At 38.9% G+C, this 14,405-nt stretch overlaps 1 protein-coding gene across 4 annotated transcripts; it reads left to right on the forward strand.

Moving 5' to 3' along the window:
• The first annotated feature begins 849 nt into the window (after nt 1–849).
• Nucleotides 850–13,628, forward strand: LOC131701683 (probable ATP-dependent RNA helicase DHX40). 4 transcript variants are annotated; one of them, XM_059001078.1, is made up of 18 exons: nt 852–1,100; nt 1,436–1,663; nt 2,229–2,374; nt 3,654–3,773; nt 4,138–4,368; nt 4,980–5,046; nt 5,801–5,932; nt 6,510–6,609; nt 6,733–6,819; nt 7,848–8,030; nt 8,463–8,543; nt 8,886–9,043; nt 9,233–9,347; nt 9,838–9,946; nt 10,074–10,168; nt 10,261–10,330; nt 11,489–11,717; nt 12,038–13,628. In XM_059001078.1, exons 2-18 carry the CDS (start codon nt 1,477–1,479, stop codon nt 12,163–12,165), a joined length of 2,238 nt encoding a protein of 745 aa, XP_058857061.1. In that variant the 5' UTR covers nt 852–1,100; nt 1,436–1,476; the 3' UTR covers nt 12,166–13,628. The 4 variants fall into 4 exon arrangements, with proteins under 4 accessions (XP_058857063.1, XP_058857061.1, XP_058857062.1 ...); XM_059001079.1 differs by having other exon boundaries at nt 1,441–1,663; XM_059001080.1 differs by lacking the exon at nt 12,038–13,628 and having other exon boundaries at nt 850–1,100; nt 11,478–11,688.
• The last annotated feature ends 777 nt before the right edge of the window (nt 13,629–14,405 follow it).

Below are 14,405 nucleotides of genomic sequence, written 5' to 3' on the forward strand. Positions count from 1 at the left end.
AGTGGCATGTTATAATATATTCATTATGATATCTAAAATCTTCACATTTGCACATATGTAGTTAATGCTTTATTATTATTAATTACCAGATGTCCTTATCCAGGGCGGCTTACAATTGTTACAAGATATCACTTTTTTTTTTTTTTTTTTTTACATACAATTACCTATTTATACAGTGTTTTTTTGTTTTTGTTTTTTTTACTAGAGCAATCTAGGCAAAGTACCTTGCTCAAGGGTACAGCAGCAGTGTCCTCTACCTGGGATTGAACCCACAACCCTCCAGTCAAGCGTCCAGAGCCCTAACCACTACTCCACACATACGTACTTGTTATTTATTTTTTTAGAAATTAGGCAGCAATGCATGATTTGTCTATATTGCTTGTGAATGCATTACAGTCATTTTCTGGTGAGCAGAATAAATAAATAAAAGATCCTATTTATAATCTCATTAAACCCACACGTCGGTATATAAGCAAGTCTGTGGTGTGGTGATGCAGGGTTTCTAGCTATGCCCAGCTGAATGGAAGGGCGTGTGTTCTGTTACAAACACTGTTGTAAGTATACTCTTATTGGTAGTACTTTAGTCCTATAGTAATAATATGTAGGTTTCTATGTCATATAAACTATGAGCTATCAAAATACCACGAAGTCTTTAGAATTTTCACTATAGGACTATTAAATCATATTAATTGGCGTTGTGTATGTGATAGAAATGTATTGCATTTTGGAGAAAATGTCTTCTGTGGTACTGTTTGATGTCTGTCCAGCAGAGGGAAGCACGAGTTCAGTAAAATAAATACATAAATAAATAAATAAATACATAAAATAGTGACGTTCACATCTTGCGACGATTGAATGAAATTGTGAGTGCGTAAGTGATGTTTTGTAGGAAGCTGTTGCTGTATTGTTTTGTTCAGGGGTGATCTCGGAGTGAAGTTGAAGAGACGGCACCCATTTAGTGTCTTCATTATTAGAACAAAACTTAATCAGCATGTGAACCTATTTGTGACGAGTCGCAAGCATTGAACAACCATTCTGCTGAGAGACTAATCTGACTCAGTTTCTCCTAGTCGTGTAAGATCTCCAAACTGGATCTTAGGGTGAGAGTCGGTACGCCTTGTTGACAGAAATGTTGTATTGGTTTTATTTTGCGGTCAGTAGAAAGACGGGTACATCAATGCGTACATTTCACTAATATTAGGGTTTCTATTCGTTGCCTCATGTTTTTGTTCGAATCCGTTATGTTGTGCAGTCAAATCATATTTGAATGTAATTATTTGCAAACATCTCATTAGTTATTATTGCTGTTTATTATAATAACTGTGAGCTGTTTCCGGCTTTATTTATTTATTTATTTATTTATTTATTTATTTATTTATTTATTTAAATGATTACGTGTATTTTTTTATTTATTTATTTATCATCAATTCTCTAGGTTAGGTTTAACAAAACTCGCTCATATAGAACAAACTGAATATGGAGAAAAAAAATAAATCGTTCAAAACAAAGGGGGGATCAGCAACAGACACGGTGCCCCCCCTTCCAATTCACAAACACAGAGATCGGCTGATACGGGCTGTCAAAGAGAACCCCTTCCTTATCGTTACCGGAGAGACGGGCAGCGGCAAGACCACACAGCTTCCTCAGTATCTCTACCAGGCAGGTAATCTGCACACCACGACAGAACTAGCACAGAGAGAACTAGCCTTCATGTTACCTGTACTCTTATCATGATAAAAACACATGCAAGTCAAATGGCGTGCATCCGCGTGTGAAAAGCACGATAAACGATACTCACCATGATTTATGCAGATGAGAATGCGTATTTAAAAAGTCCTGTGATCTGCATTGGTAACTGTCAAGCCTATGAAGGTAGTATATATAAGCAGACTTTGAAAGTAAAATTAGTACAAATGTGCTGTTTTATTGGGTCAGAGCACTGAAAAACAACACTGGATTACAAAAGTGTAAAAACCTTTGTTATATAAACACAGGATAAGTTGTATTATTTAATATGTACAAGCTAACAAATTATAACCAGTTAGTGTGACAGATATGCTTATCTGAATAGCTACTGTAGGCTTTAGAAAATGCCTTACTCATACAATATTACACAGTGCAGATTGACATGTTCCATTAATAAAGCAATAGTCTGATTCCTGAAAGCAGGATTTCAGTGTTGCCTAGTATCTAGTGTCAAACAGCCTTTTTGGATTTTTACCCTGTAGGGTTTGGGAAAGGCGCGGTTATCGGTGTCACACAGCCCCGAAGAGTAGCAGCTATCTCAGTAGCACAGAGAGTGTCTGAGGAGATGGGCTGCCCCCTGGGAAGAGAAGTGGGCTACCAAGTGCGGTTTGATGATTGCACTTCCAAGGTATTCAGTAGACAACTGTATTGAACAAATAATTTCTTGTAATGAATATATATATATATATATATATATATATATATATATATATATATATATATCGATCTCTATCTATGGATGGATAGATAGATCTCTATCTATCTATCCATCGATACAGTCATACAGTCAGCACTCACATATCCGAGCACATAAAATTTGGACTTCAGTGACAGATATCTGATTATTTCATTTTGACCCGTTCCAACCCTTGTCCATTTTTCAGGGAACACAAAAAAGATACAATGTCAAAAATACATAGCTGAAAGGACTGTGTTTTTAAAAAAGTAGACTTCCATTTAGATGTACTGTAGTTGGTTTTGTTGGTATAGTACTATATTTTCAGCAGAAGTATTTTAATTCAGAACGATATGATTCTGAAAATATCACTTGCCAAAAGAGACAACATGTGGATTGTAATACAGTACATACTTTTAAATCCGGTATGTATTGTAGCAGTATGTAAAATTCCCCATTAACGGCAAAATGAAATCTAAATGTTACCCATGCACAGAACTGCGTAAAACGTAAAAGGCAATGCATTTTAGTAAAAGATTAAAAAAACAACGACACAGTTTCCGGAATTAAAACAGTATCCAAAGTCAGTATTCACAAGTGCAGAATATAGTGCTCAATAAGGCCCTAATGTCACAGTTCACTTGCAAATGGAAATGCACAAAAGCAACTAAAGATCACAGATTAAAAAAAATAATAATAATCACAGCATCTAAAACTGTTTAATGATTAACTGCTTTACATTACAGTAGCTGGTCTCGTTTGCTTTGTTTTTGCTGCATTTTCATCATGTGAAAATGGAGGAAGCGCTGTGCAACTGCACAATAAAGATAGAGTGATTTGGCATGCAAGAAAAAAGAAAAAAAACGCGGGGTGTGACGGTTAATTAAATAAATTGCAACACTGAAGAGATGAGCTTTGTATCAGAAAACTGGTGATGGAGTCAGAAATCGCATGTGACGGGTAAGTGCATTAATTTGTTACATATATATATATATATAATGGGGATTGATTTTATTCTTAATACAAGGGCGGTAAAACACGACTGACGTGTATCTGGGTAATGGATATCCGAGTGCTGACTGTATAAATATAATGAAAAAAACAATAATCTGTTATTTATCTTGGGGCCACAAAATACAGAATATTACAAAGACATCATTACAGACATTCCTCGTTTTCATGTGTGTAGCCCCTTTAACTGAAACAGAACTGCACCTCATACTTCCTTTAGGACACGTCTATCAAGTACATGACAGATGGCTGTCTCCTGAGGGAAATTCTCACCGATGCCAGTCTGAGCAGGTACAGCGTTGTCATTCTGGATGAGGCTCATGAGAGGAGCCTGAACACGGTGAGGGGAGACAATCACTCAGTCAGGATGTAGTAATGTCATTTTAATGAAAGTATTGCTGAACAATAATAAAGTAAAACCTATATCGATATGCAGAAGTTTGTTGTGAAGAAAGAACCACACCTTATTGGGAATCTGTATTTTGATTGCTTATATGAGATAATGTTTTTAAGCTTGGGTTTTTAGTTTGGTTTGCTCGGAAACATGGGAGGACTAGACAAAGGCTGCTGGGAGATGGAGCCTTTAGTTCCTTAGCATGAATATTCTGCTTGCATGTACCATATTCAGCTTAGTTTTTGATTGGGTCTGGACCTTGGGAACGGGCTCATTACGAGTAGGTTGTGAGACGGGGGTTCTCTTTCAGGACATTCTGTTCGGTTTACTGAAGAAGGTGTTCCAGAAGAAGCAGCAAGGAGACAGGAAGGCCCCTCTCAAAGTGGTGGTGATGTCAGCCACGCTGGAGATGGAGAAGCTCTCCGAGTTCCTCGAGGACTGCCCTGTCTGCACTATACCCGGGAGGACCTATCCTGTCACTGAGATATTCTGCAATCTGATTGGCCCAAAAGACAGAGAGAGCTCTGTTTATGTGAAAGAGGTAAAGCACTGCTCTTTGAGGTTAGGGGGAAACCAGGATATAAACAGAGCCTTTGACATCAATAACTATAGCATATGCAACGGGACCAGTGATAAAGCAGAGAAATTGGACGAAAGCTTTTTAGATGACGATTTTAATGCACCTTGACCATCGGTGTAAGTTTAAATTAAAGCACATGAGGTGATCTGGAACTAGTAAGCATCAACTAATATCTACAGTATAGGGTTGTATTTGATATACCTACATACTAAGCTAAGAATCAAAAGCCCTTCAAGAAAAGAGAGCCCAGTGATGATGTTATTAAATAAGAGCTATACAAAATATATTTTAAAAGCCTTGGTTAGCTGCTTTAAACTCATATAGCCTCTATAGATTTGGACTGCAGTATCCCATGGTTTAAGCACAGGCACACAAGATTATCACATAGGAGTATGGTAAACGATATATACAGTAAAGACTGTAGACATGAACATGTTATAGCCATAGGAATGTAGACCTGTTGCTCAGAGAATGCAGTATGTTGGATAAGAATGTTTTTTGATTAAGCCCAAAATGATGGTCGTATTGCAGTACAGAACATGAACGCAAACTTGTGTTTGTTTTTCATTCAGGTTGTGAAGGTTGCCCTCGACATCCACACGAATGAGCCAGCTGGGGATATCCTCGTGTTTCTTACAGGTTAGCTTCTTATCAAGTGTTGGCTTCTCGCAGCCTTACACCGACGCTGGTGTCTGTTATTTATGAGCAGCTACAGCGAGGGAAAACGGACCTTTTTTTTTTTTTTTTTTTTTTTTTTTACAGACCATTTGCATATAAATCTTGGCCTGGAAAACCACAGAGGTTACATCGATCTGTAACCTGGCTCCCATCCAAATGACAGAATAACAAAGCTTGTGTAAATGCACTTCCGTAATATACGGTATGCTTGTGCTTCTGTAAGGTTACTGCCCAGTTAGGCGCGAGTGCTTAAGCAATACTGTATGATATATTCCAATGCTGTATATTGCGTTTTACATATTCCTGCAGTTTCATATCACTACTGCTTCAATATTGTAATTCACATGCTCTGGGTCGTCAACTGGTAAATACAGCCAAACACATACAGTACTGATAAGAGCTTGCGGTAATCAAATACAAGGCTTTTGCTGAACTTCACTTCCCTGTTACTGTAACCAAGGAAAAACTCCCATTTCCATCCTAGATGCTCTTCATATATCTGTGCTGTCCATTGTGATAAGTACAATCGCTGCTAAAATGCTTCCATTTGCAACTGCAGAGACATTGTACCCAAGACATTGTTGGCAGTTTTAAGATTGTCTAAAATAGTGCTTGTTTAGTTTGTTGTATCAGAAATGTCTGTTTGGTCCCATGCTTGTTGGTGGTTAGTTGAACAATTCTGCATTCATCTCACTGTTTTTTTTTTTGTTTGCAGGCCAAGCGGAAATCGAGAAAGCCTGCGATGCACTCTATGAGAAGGCTGAATCCATAGATTATCGGTATGATATTGAAGACCGGTCAGTTAAAGGACTCCTGATACTCCCATTATATGGATCCATGCCCACTGGTAATGCATCTGATAGACATATTTGCGATTACAATTCTAAAGTAGATAATATCAGAAAACAATGCATATACTGTACGTACATTTCTCCGAGGGAGACATTTTTAAAAGACAAATATCTATGATTGTCTTTGGAAATTGTGGCGGCCACTTATCAGAAATCAGAAAGGATGTTTTTGTATTTGTGGGCAGTATTATTATTATTATTTGTTTATTTAGCAGATGCCTTTATCCAAGGCGACTTACAGAGACTAGGGTGTGTGAACTATGCATCAGCTGCAGAGTCACTTACAATTACATCTCACCCGAAAGACGGAGCACAAGGAGGTTAAGTGACTTGCTCAGGGTCACACAGTGAGTCAGTGGCTGAGGTGAGATTTGAACCGGGGACCTCCTGGTTACAAGCCCTTTTCCTTTTTTAACCACTGGACCACACAGCCTCCAGTATCCACTCATGCACCTCTGTAGTACAAAGTGCTGCATCATAACTGAAGTAAATCTCGTATACCCGCTGGGACTTCTTTGGCACACATTGTCATTGCATGCTTCGGAAATATTAATGTCTGTTTATTCTTAATAGATCAACAAAGGCAAATATTTCAACCTCCTCCAGCTGGCATCAGAAAATGTGTGATTTCCACAAATATTGCTGCAACATCTCTAACTGTAAATGGAATCAGGTAACATAATTGAATTGTGTGTAATAGCTTCCCCCTGAACCTAGCCCAGTGAGTGTGGGATTGAAATCCTGGTATAAACTGCGTTGTCCCTCTGGATTTTCAGTTCTGTTCTGTTCTGTGCAGGTACATTGTTGACAGTGGATTTGTGAAGCAGCTGAACCATAATTCAAGGGTGGGTCTGGATATTCTGGAAGTGGTGCCGATTTCAAAGTAAGTTTTTTGTTTGTAATGAGGCAGGTTTTATTATTTTTTGGTACCTGAACAGGATTCATTCACAGTGTACAGAACAGAAGTGTCTTTTGGTCTGCAAAGCATGACTGGCTTAGTCCAAAGCTCACCTGGTTTGTAAGATCGCTGCTGTGTGACTTTCTAATTGAAAATGGTAATAATGTACCGAATGAGCTCACAAGGCTGAAAAATGAGAAAATGCCATTGAGCTGTCTGTGCCAACTTTACGTGCACATCACACCATTGTCTACTTCAAAGCACGTATGTAATACGTAGAAGATATCGCTTTGAATTGCAGGGTCTGAGCCCTGCACAATGGGAATGCAATATAACTAGGCAGTCTTCAAGATGGTTTTTATCAGGGTCTGAGAATTGTTGCAGACTGTAGTTTTATACATTGTACATATAATAGAAATAGTTGAACATAACCAAGGGGTAGGTTGCATGGTGGTTCTGGGACCTGGGTTGGGAGGTGACTGCACTGCAGTGGTTGTTCAGTTATTATTGTTCAATGATTAAGGTGTACAGTATTAATGAGGGCTGTGCAGTTCATATGATGGGTGGTTGATCTAAAACATTTCGTTTACATATCTTTAAAGATCTGCGTATACTGCTGAAGATGTTACTTTGAATGTTACCCTGTTGAAGATGTTACCCTGAATGTTAATTGTTAAATTGACTATGCACTTTATTAGAAGCAGATCATTATTATTATTATTTTTTATTTATTTATTTCTTAGCAGACGCCCTTATCCAGGGCGACTTACAATTGTTACAAGATATCACATTATTTTTACATATAATTACCCATTTATACAGTTGGGTTTTTACTGGAGCAATCTAGGTAAAGAACCTTGCTCAAGGGTACAACAGCAGTGTCCCCTACCAGGGATTGAACCCACGACCTTCTAGTCAAGAGTCCAGAGCCCTAACCACTACTCCACACTGCTGCCCTCATTGAGGTAAGGTTGATATAAATGCAAGCTGTTGTGCGGTTGTTTGTCGCGAAGGACTGAGGCGAAACAGAGGGCAGGCAGGGCTGGAAGGACGTGTGCTGGGAAGTGCTTCCGGATCTACAGCCGGGAGTTCTGGGAGAAGTGCATGCCGGAGTACACCATTCCGGAGATCCAGAGGACCAGCCTGACTTCCGTCATCCTCACCCTGAAGTGCCTTGGGGTCCATGATGTCATCAGGTAAACAAAGAGGCCATTTTAATAGTACTAATAATAGGTTATAAATTCTAGTGGTCACCTGCTCTTACCAGGTAGTGACACCATTAAGCAGCACAGATGTTAAGTGACCAGGTTTACAGCTTGGTAATACGTCTCTTGTTATTAATCATTGTTATTTATTGATGGATGTTTACAATGAAATTACCAGTTAACTATTTCAACATTAAGTAACTTTACAGAAAGATTCTCCGATAGCTGATTAACCCGTTAAGTGCCATCGTCCTCATTTGAGGACAGGCTGTTCTGTAATTTTGCTGGTGCATTTTTAACTGGCATCTACCTGTTTTTTTATTTTCTGTTCAGCAGTTTTATATTTAGTAAATGATAATGTTTTGTGAGGTCCTTTTTCTATGTTGTTCAGCCAGTATCATTGGGTCCTGTTTATCTCTTAAGGTTTCCATACCTGGACAGTCCTGAGGAGAGGTTCATTTTAGAAGCTCTGAAGCAGCTATACCAGTGTGACGCCATTGACAGGTAATTGATATTCCCAGGGTTGGAATCTAAAAGTGTAATACCCTCAAGCATGACATTAACTGGGATAACTGGTTCCAGAGAAACAGGTTTTACAACTGTTAACGTGTCACCAGCTACCTCTTTATGTGACTGGCAACACAAAAAACAATACTGGGGAAACACAACGAAGAATGATACCAAGCATGCTGAATATTACAACCTTTTAAAAGTGATTGTCATTACTGAGGGATGAGTTGGGAGGCAGTATTTAGGACATATACCTGTGTTACCAGACTTCTGACACTGAAGTTGAGATCATTGACTGGCCTAATACAATGTTGGAATTCTGTGGTATGATTACAGGAGAGGCCATGTGACGAGATTGGGACAGTTTATGGTGGAGTTTCCTCTTCCCCCAGGCCTGACTCGGGCCCTGTTAAAAGCAGCGGCCCTGGGCTCCGAGGACATTCTCCTTCCTATAGCTGCTATGCTCTCTGTTGAAAATGTCTTCATTCGACCAGGTACATTAAAACTCTGTTCTAATATCCACGTCCAAAACCAAAAGGAACTGTAACGTTTCCAACAGTACGGTTCAAATGATAGCTCTTGGTTATTTAAAAATGTGACGGTTTCCTGCGTGGAAACGAGAGCAAAGGTGCCAGGATGCAGCAGAGCTGTTCCCAGAATGAAGTCTGTTTTGGATCCCACAGGCCAGCCCGAGAAACAGCAGAAGGCTGAAGAGAAGCACCGGGAGCTTGCAGCTGAAATGGGCGGCTGCAATGACTTCACAACACTGCTGAATATCTTTCAAAAGTGCAAAGCAAGGTAGGCTTACAAAGCCTAATGTTTTTTACTGTATACGTTATCCCTGTAACCACTGAGGTGCAGTGTTACAAAATGCTGTGTACTTCTCCGTGTCTGGCTGCACAGCCGCATTGCATTTCAATGGGTATGAACTGCTTGTGACCAAAACATTTTACTTGTACAAAAAACAGCCAGGGGATCAACTGTATGAAAATGTGATACCTACAAAAAGTCCTCAACACAATCAGCGAGGTCCATGAGAATCCATCTACATTGACGATGTGCTTTGCTGCTGCTTGACAAATTCTAATTCTTTGAAATACTGTTCTTTATGTGATATTAGAGTGTACAGATCTGTTCAAGAATAATGGCATTGCAGCATTTAGAATTGCCCACTCTATATAGAGTATACAGTAGCTTTCTGCCACCCTTCTGCTGTCGTGACTCTGGATCTCCTCTCAATTACATGGCACACAGTTAATCACTAAGAACTTTATTCCTATGTTTGTAGTGACTCCCCTGTGTCTTGGTGCCAGGATCATTGGATCCACTGGAGAGCCATAAAATCTGCTTTCAGTGTTGAGACTCAGCTGCAGGAAATACTGGCCCGACTCAAGCAGGTAAATAACTCTGATGCCATTTTCCGCAACAGTTCAATAACTAAAATGTGTTTGGACTATTTGATTATATGAGAAATGTAGATGTTGGATTTCAGTGTATTTTTTAACAGTTATTATTTTCTTTTAGCTGAGTGATTTCCCAGTTGAAAAGTTTGAAGGTTCTCAAAACGAAATGCTTAGACAATGTCTATGTTTGGGATATTTCAGCAATGTCGCTAGAAGGTAGGGGAAGCATCTGTTTCATCGTATCAAGCAATTCATTTAGCTGCGCATCAGGAACAAGTCCTCCTCAAGTGCCCATTGTGTTTTTACAGATCTGTCGGGAGAACGTTTTGCACAATGGATGGGCATGGATCTATAGTTCACATTCATCCATCCTCAGCAGTAAGTAGAATGTATTAAAAACACTTGTACAAATTATAGGAAGAAGTCAATCACCTAATTATTTTAATTATTAATATTATTATTATTATTTATTTCTTAGCAGACGCCCTTATCCAGGGCGACTTACAATTGTTACAAGATATCACAGTATTTCACATTATACAGATATCACATTATTTTTTTATTTTTTTTATCATAACAGGGTTATCATGCCAATTGTCGTTCAGTACATCTTAACCAACAATGGCCTTCAGATTTCTATATTTTTAATTGAGGGAGACATGGAGATATCAGTTCAGAAGCAAAATAAAAAATAAGTACTCTTAAAGCAACATTGCATGGGATTACAATATAGGACTGAATTTTCTGTTGACGTGAGGATTTTATATCCTTAATGCTGTCATTCATTAACCCAAAGTTGTGCAAAGCTTAACCTTTATGCTTCAGAAATCATAACCAAAGCCGTATCCAGTACCTTATGCTCCAGCAAGTACGGCTCCCAAAGAAGTTAATCATCTGACCACCATTGGTTACCCCGTTGGTTTCAGTTGGAAAGAGACAACCATAAAAGTTATGATCCAGTTTTCTATAAAACAAGGTACTGGATGATGACATTAGTGTAGACCAGGGTATTGTGAGGGTTAAAGGTTAAGGGTCACCTTGAAGGGGATGATTTGCGAGATCCATGAAAGGTTTACAATGGTTTTGTTTACTTTGAATGAGGAGCACACGGTTATCACAGCTTTGACTTGGCATTGTTGGTGACCCAGACAGAAGATTAGACCTTACCAAGCCAAGCATATTACTAGGATGTGGGGAATTACACTTAATATTACTGTGTAGTCATTACAGAGTTGTTGTCTTATAGCAATACCTGGGAAGGTGCTTATTTTGCAGACGATTTCTTGTGATTGTTTAGAGACAGCCTGAAGCTTACATGTTAGTCAAGTTGCTATATCTGAATCATGTAAAAAGCACCCATTTCCATTAGACAGTACCTCATCCAAGCAGTATATTTACTAGCTGTTGCTAGAGAATCATATAGAAATATAATCGAATAATTGTGAAATGTTAGTGAAGGACCGATAAAGGGAATTCATTGCCTTGGCGTGAGTTACCTTAATTATATAATCATGAAATAACACAGTCATTTTCCAGTTGTTTGAGCAGGAATCCCAGATGGACTGGATTATCTTCCATGATGTGCTGGTAACCTCCAAGATATACGTGAGAACAGTGTGCCCTATCCGCTACGAATGGGTCAAGGACTTGCTGCCAAAGTTACACGAGATCGATGTGTACGAGCTGAGCAGTGTGGCGAGGGAGGAGGTGACAGAGGAGGAGGTGGCAAAGTGGGAAATTAAAGAAACGGCCAAAAGACAAAAAGGTGAGACCACTCGAGGAGAACAGTTTGTAATGTCCTGTTTGTTAAACAAAGGTTGATCCATCTTATGTCTTCAAGAGGACCACCTCATTACTGTTAAATGGTCAGTGTGCTCCATGCAGTGCAACACAGGGTTATGGAAAGCAGAAAAGATGATTTTTTAAAAGCTTTTCGGTTGGTAGCAGAACGTAAAGGTGGTTTAATAAATAGCAGGAATAATAAAACCGTCCGCTTTCCTTTGTTCATAAAGTATTCACGGGAGGGATGAAAATAAATTGCGTGTTCTTACCATGACGGCCGAACTCCATCTAATTACTTTACAGCAGAAGCACAGGGGGAGGCTCTGAAGAAACTGGAGAAGAGGAACGATGAGAGCTCTGTGTGCGACGCTCGGGCACGCTACCTGCAGAGAAAGCAGGAGAGGGAAGGGAAGCAGGGGAAAGTGCAGTGAAGGAGGAAACGAGAAGCACGGGGGGGATGCCCATCTCAGGAAGCAAGACCTCGGGGGCCTGGAATGTCATGCTTTCTATTCCCCTCCTCCCAGCTGAGACAACATCCAGGGAGCAATGCTGAGGGGGCTGGAGCCGTGCCACTATGCGGAAATCTCTTGATCTGTGTTGATCAACTCTGCAGGAAATGTTGTAAATGCCATTGCATAATGTATACTATTACTGATCAAAAAAGGATAGAACGGTAACACTCATGATTGTTAAAATGTATTCTGTGAGCTGGAATTGAGCTTGTGGTATGTGTTCTAGGGAAGATAAATGTGCAAAGAATGCTCTTGCTTTTTGAAGAACCAGAAATCTGAATGGGGAAGCTGTACAACTTTTTAATATAAGTGGCAGTTCACATGAGTAAGGTTTGGATTAAGGCTGTTCATAACTCACCCCTAAAACCAGACTGGTTAATTTAAGGAATCACATTCTGTAATAAACAATTTGCATTACCTTTGTTGTTGAACAGAATACAAAGGCTATCTTTATTATCTCTTTATGTAGTCTTAATCAAGGTATAAAAACAAGATTGCATAAGGATTTTTTCACTCCTTTTTCACAGCATTGACACCTTATTGTAGGAGTTTTTAATGGCTATATCTGGGGAACCTTATTTATAGTATGGGGTATGTACTGCTGTTATTGACATGGGTATTGAGTTACTTGGTTTTCTCCTTAAAGCCTTTATTCCCAAATCTCCAAAATTGTTATATACCGGTAGTTATTTAACTCTCTTGTTATAAAACTCACGTGTGTTTTTATGTCTTGAATATTCCTAACAAAGTAGAATAGTAGATGGCATCCCTTCGAGTCTCTGTCTTGTTTGGCATTCCCCGACACATTTGTTCTCTGCTGAATGATGGGCTTATTGTGAAAATGTTGTTAAAAAATGTTTTGCTCAGGCCATTTACAAAGTAAAGCTAATGTTGATGGATGGATTTTAATTCCTCTTCATGTCCTCCTGTAGATCACGATACAAGGTGTACTGCAATACTGTAGGTAACACACACTGCTAATTGTATTCCAGAGTTCTGTCCTTATGGGATTCATCCATGACGGGTTCTCATTGTTTAAACCAGAATCACAGCAGGGAGTAATTCATCATTAGAAAGACACCTTTATTGCAAGTAGGGAAGCCAACTCTGGTCAAAGACAGGTTAAACTTTTGAACCAAACTATTAGAGAAAATACAGTATACAAAACGTAATGAAGGATACCATTCATTGTGAAAGTTCAGCTATTTATCCCAACCTGTAGCATAACTACTGAATTTCAGAGCATAGACATGCTCTATAGTCATTCCTTGTTGCAGAAAATAACCTAGAAGTACTTTAACTTTTTTTTTTTTTACAGCAATATTCTGAAACTATTTTGATTAAAGGAATTTATTGTATACAATAAAGTTTTTATTTGTTACAAAACCTGTACTGTTTTTGTCATACTTTTTTTACATTCAGTATATTAGAATGGTTCACAGAAAGCCCTGAGGAAGCAGGTGGTTATGTATAGAACGCCCAGGAACCTTCTTTTAGAAGATTGTACACTGACAAGCACTAGTTCAAGTGGCAGCCTAAACTTCATAAGGGTTTATTTTAATGATTAAAAGAGTGGCGCATCCTAATACTGTCACCCTGAAATGTCCAGATTTTACACGGACCTTACTTCATTTTTATTCTATATTGTAATGTTAAGTGGGTCAAAAAAAATCACCCCTGTGGGTATTGTTGGTATCTTCCATTGTTTAGATCATTAAAATAGATGCCATAGACCTTAATAGTAAACTACTGTTGAACAGTCATCTCCAGCTAGCCCAGCTGCAGTGCAGCATGGCATGTGACCCTGTTTGAACCCTGTTTAACAACTGAGGCACTCTGACTAGCCGAAGGTCATACAGTAAATAAGTGACAGGGCAGCGACGTGAACCCAGGAGTACCTTGCTCACAGTTGTGTTCTACAACCACAAGACTATATACTGCCTCCCATGTTGAGTTAGTTTATTCATAAAACAAAACTTGACATACAAATGTTGAAGCAGTGGGATGCAAGTTATAATATTAGAACAACAAACTATTTTTCATCAATTTTTGTCTGCATGTATGTCACATTTTAAATGTATACATGCCATATCTATATTTTCATAATTCTGGTAATTCACCGGTCTTACACAAACCTCCTAAATATGTGTGTGGTCCAG

Source organism: Acipenser ruthenus, chromosome 26 (assembly GCF_902713425.1).
Source record: "Acipenser ruthenus chromosome 26, fAciRut3.2 maternal haplotype, whole genome shotgun sequence".
In the NCBI taxonomy this organism is placed as follows: domain Eukaryota; kingdom Metazoa; phylum Chordata; class Actinopteri; order Acipenseriformes; family Acipenseridae; genus Acipenser; species Acipenser ruthenus.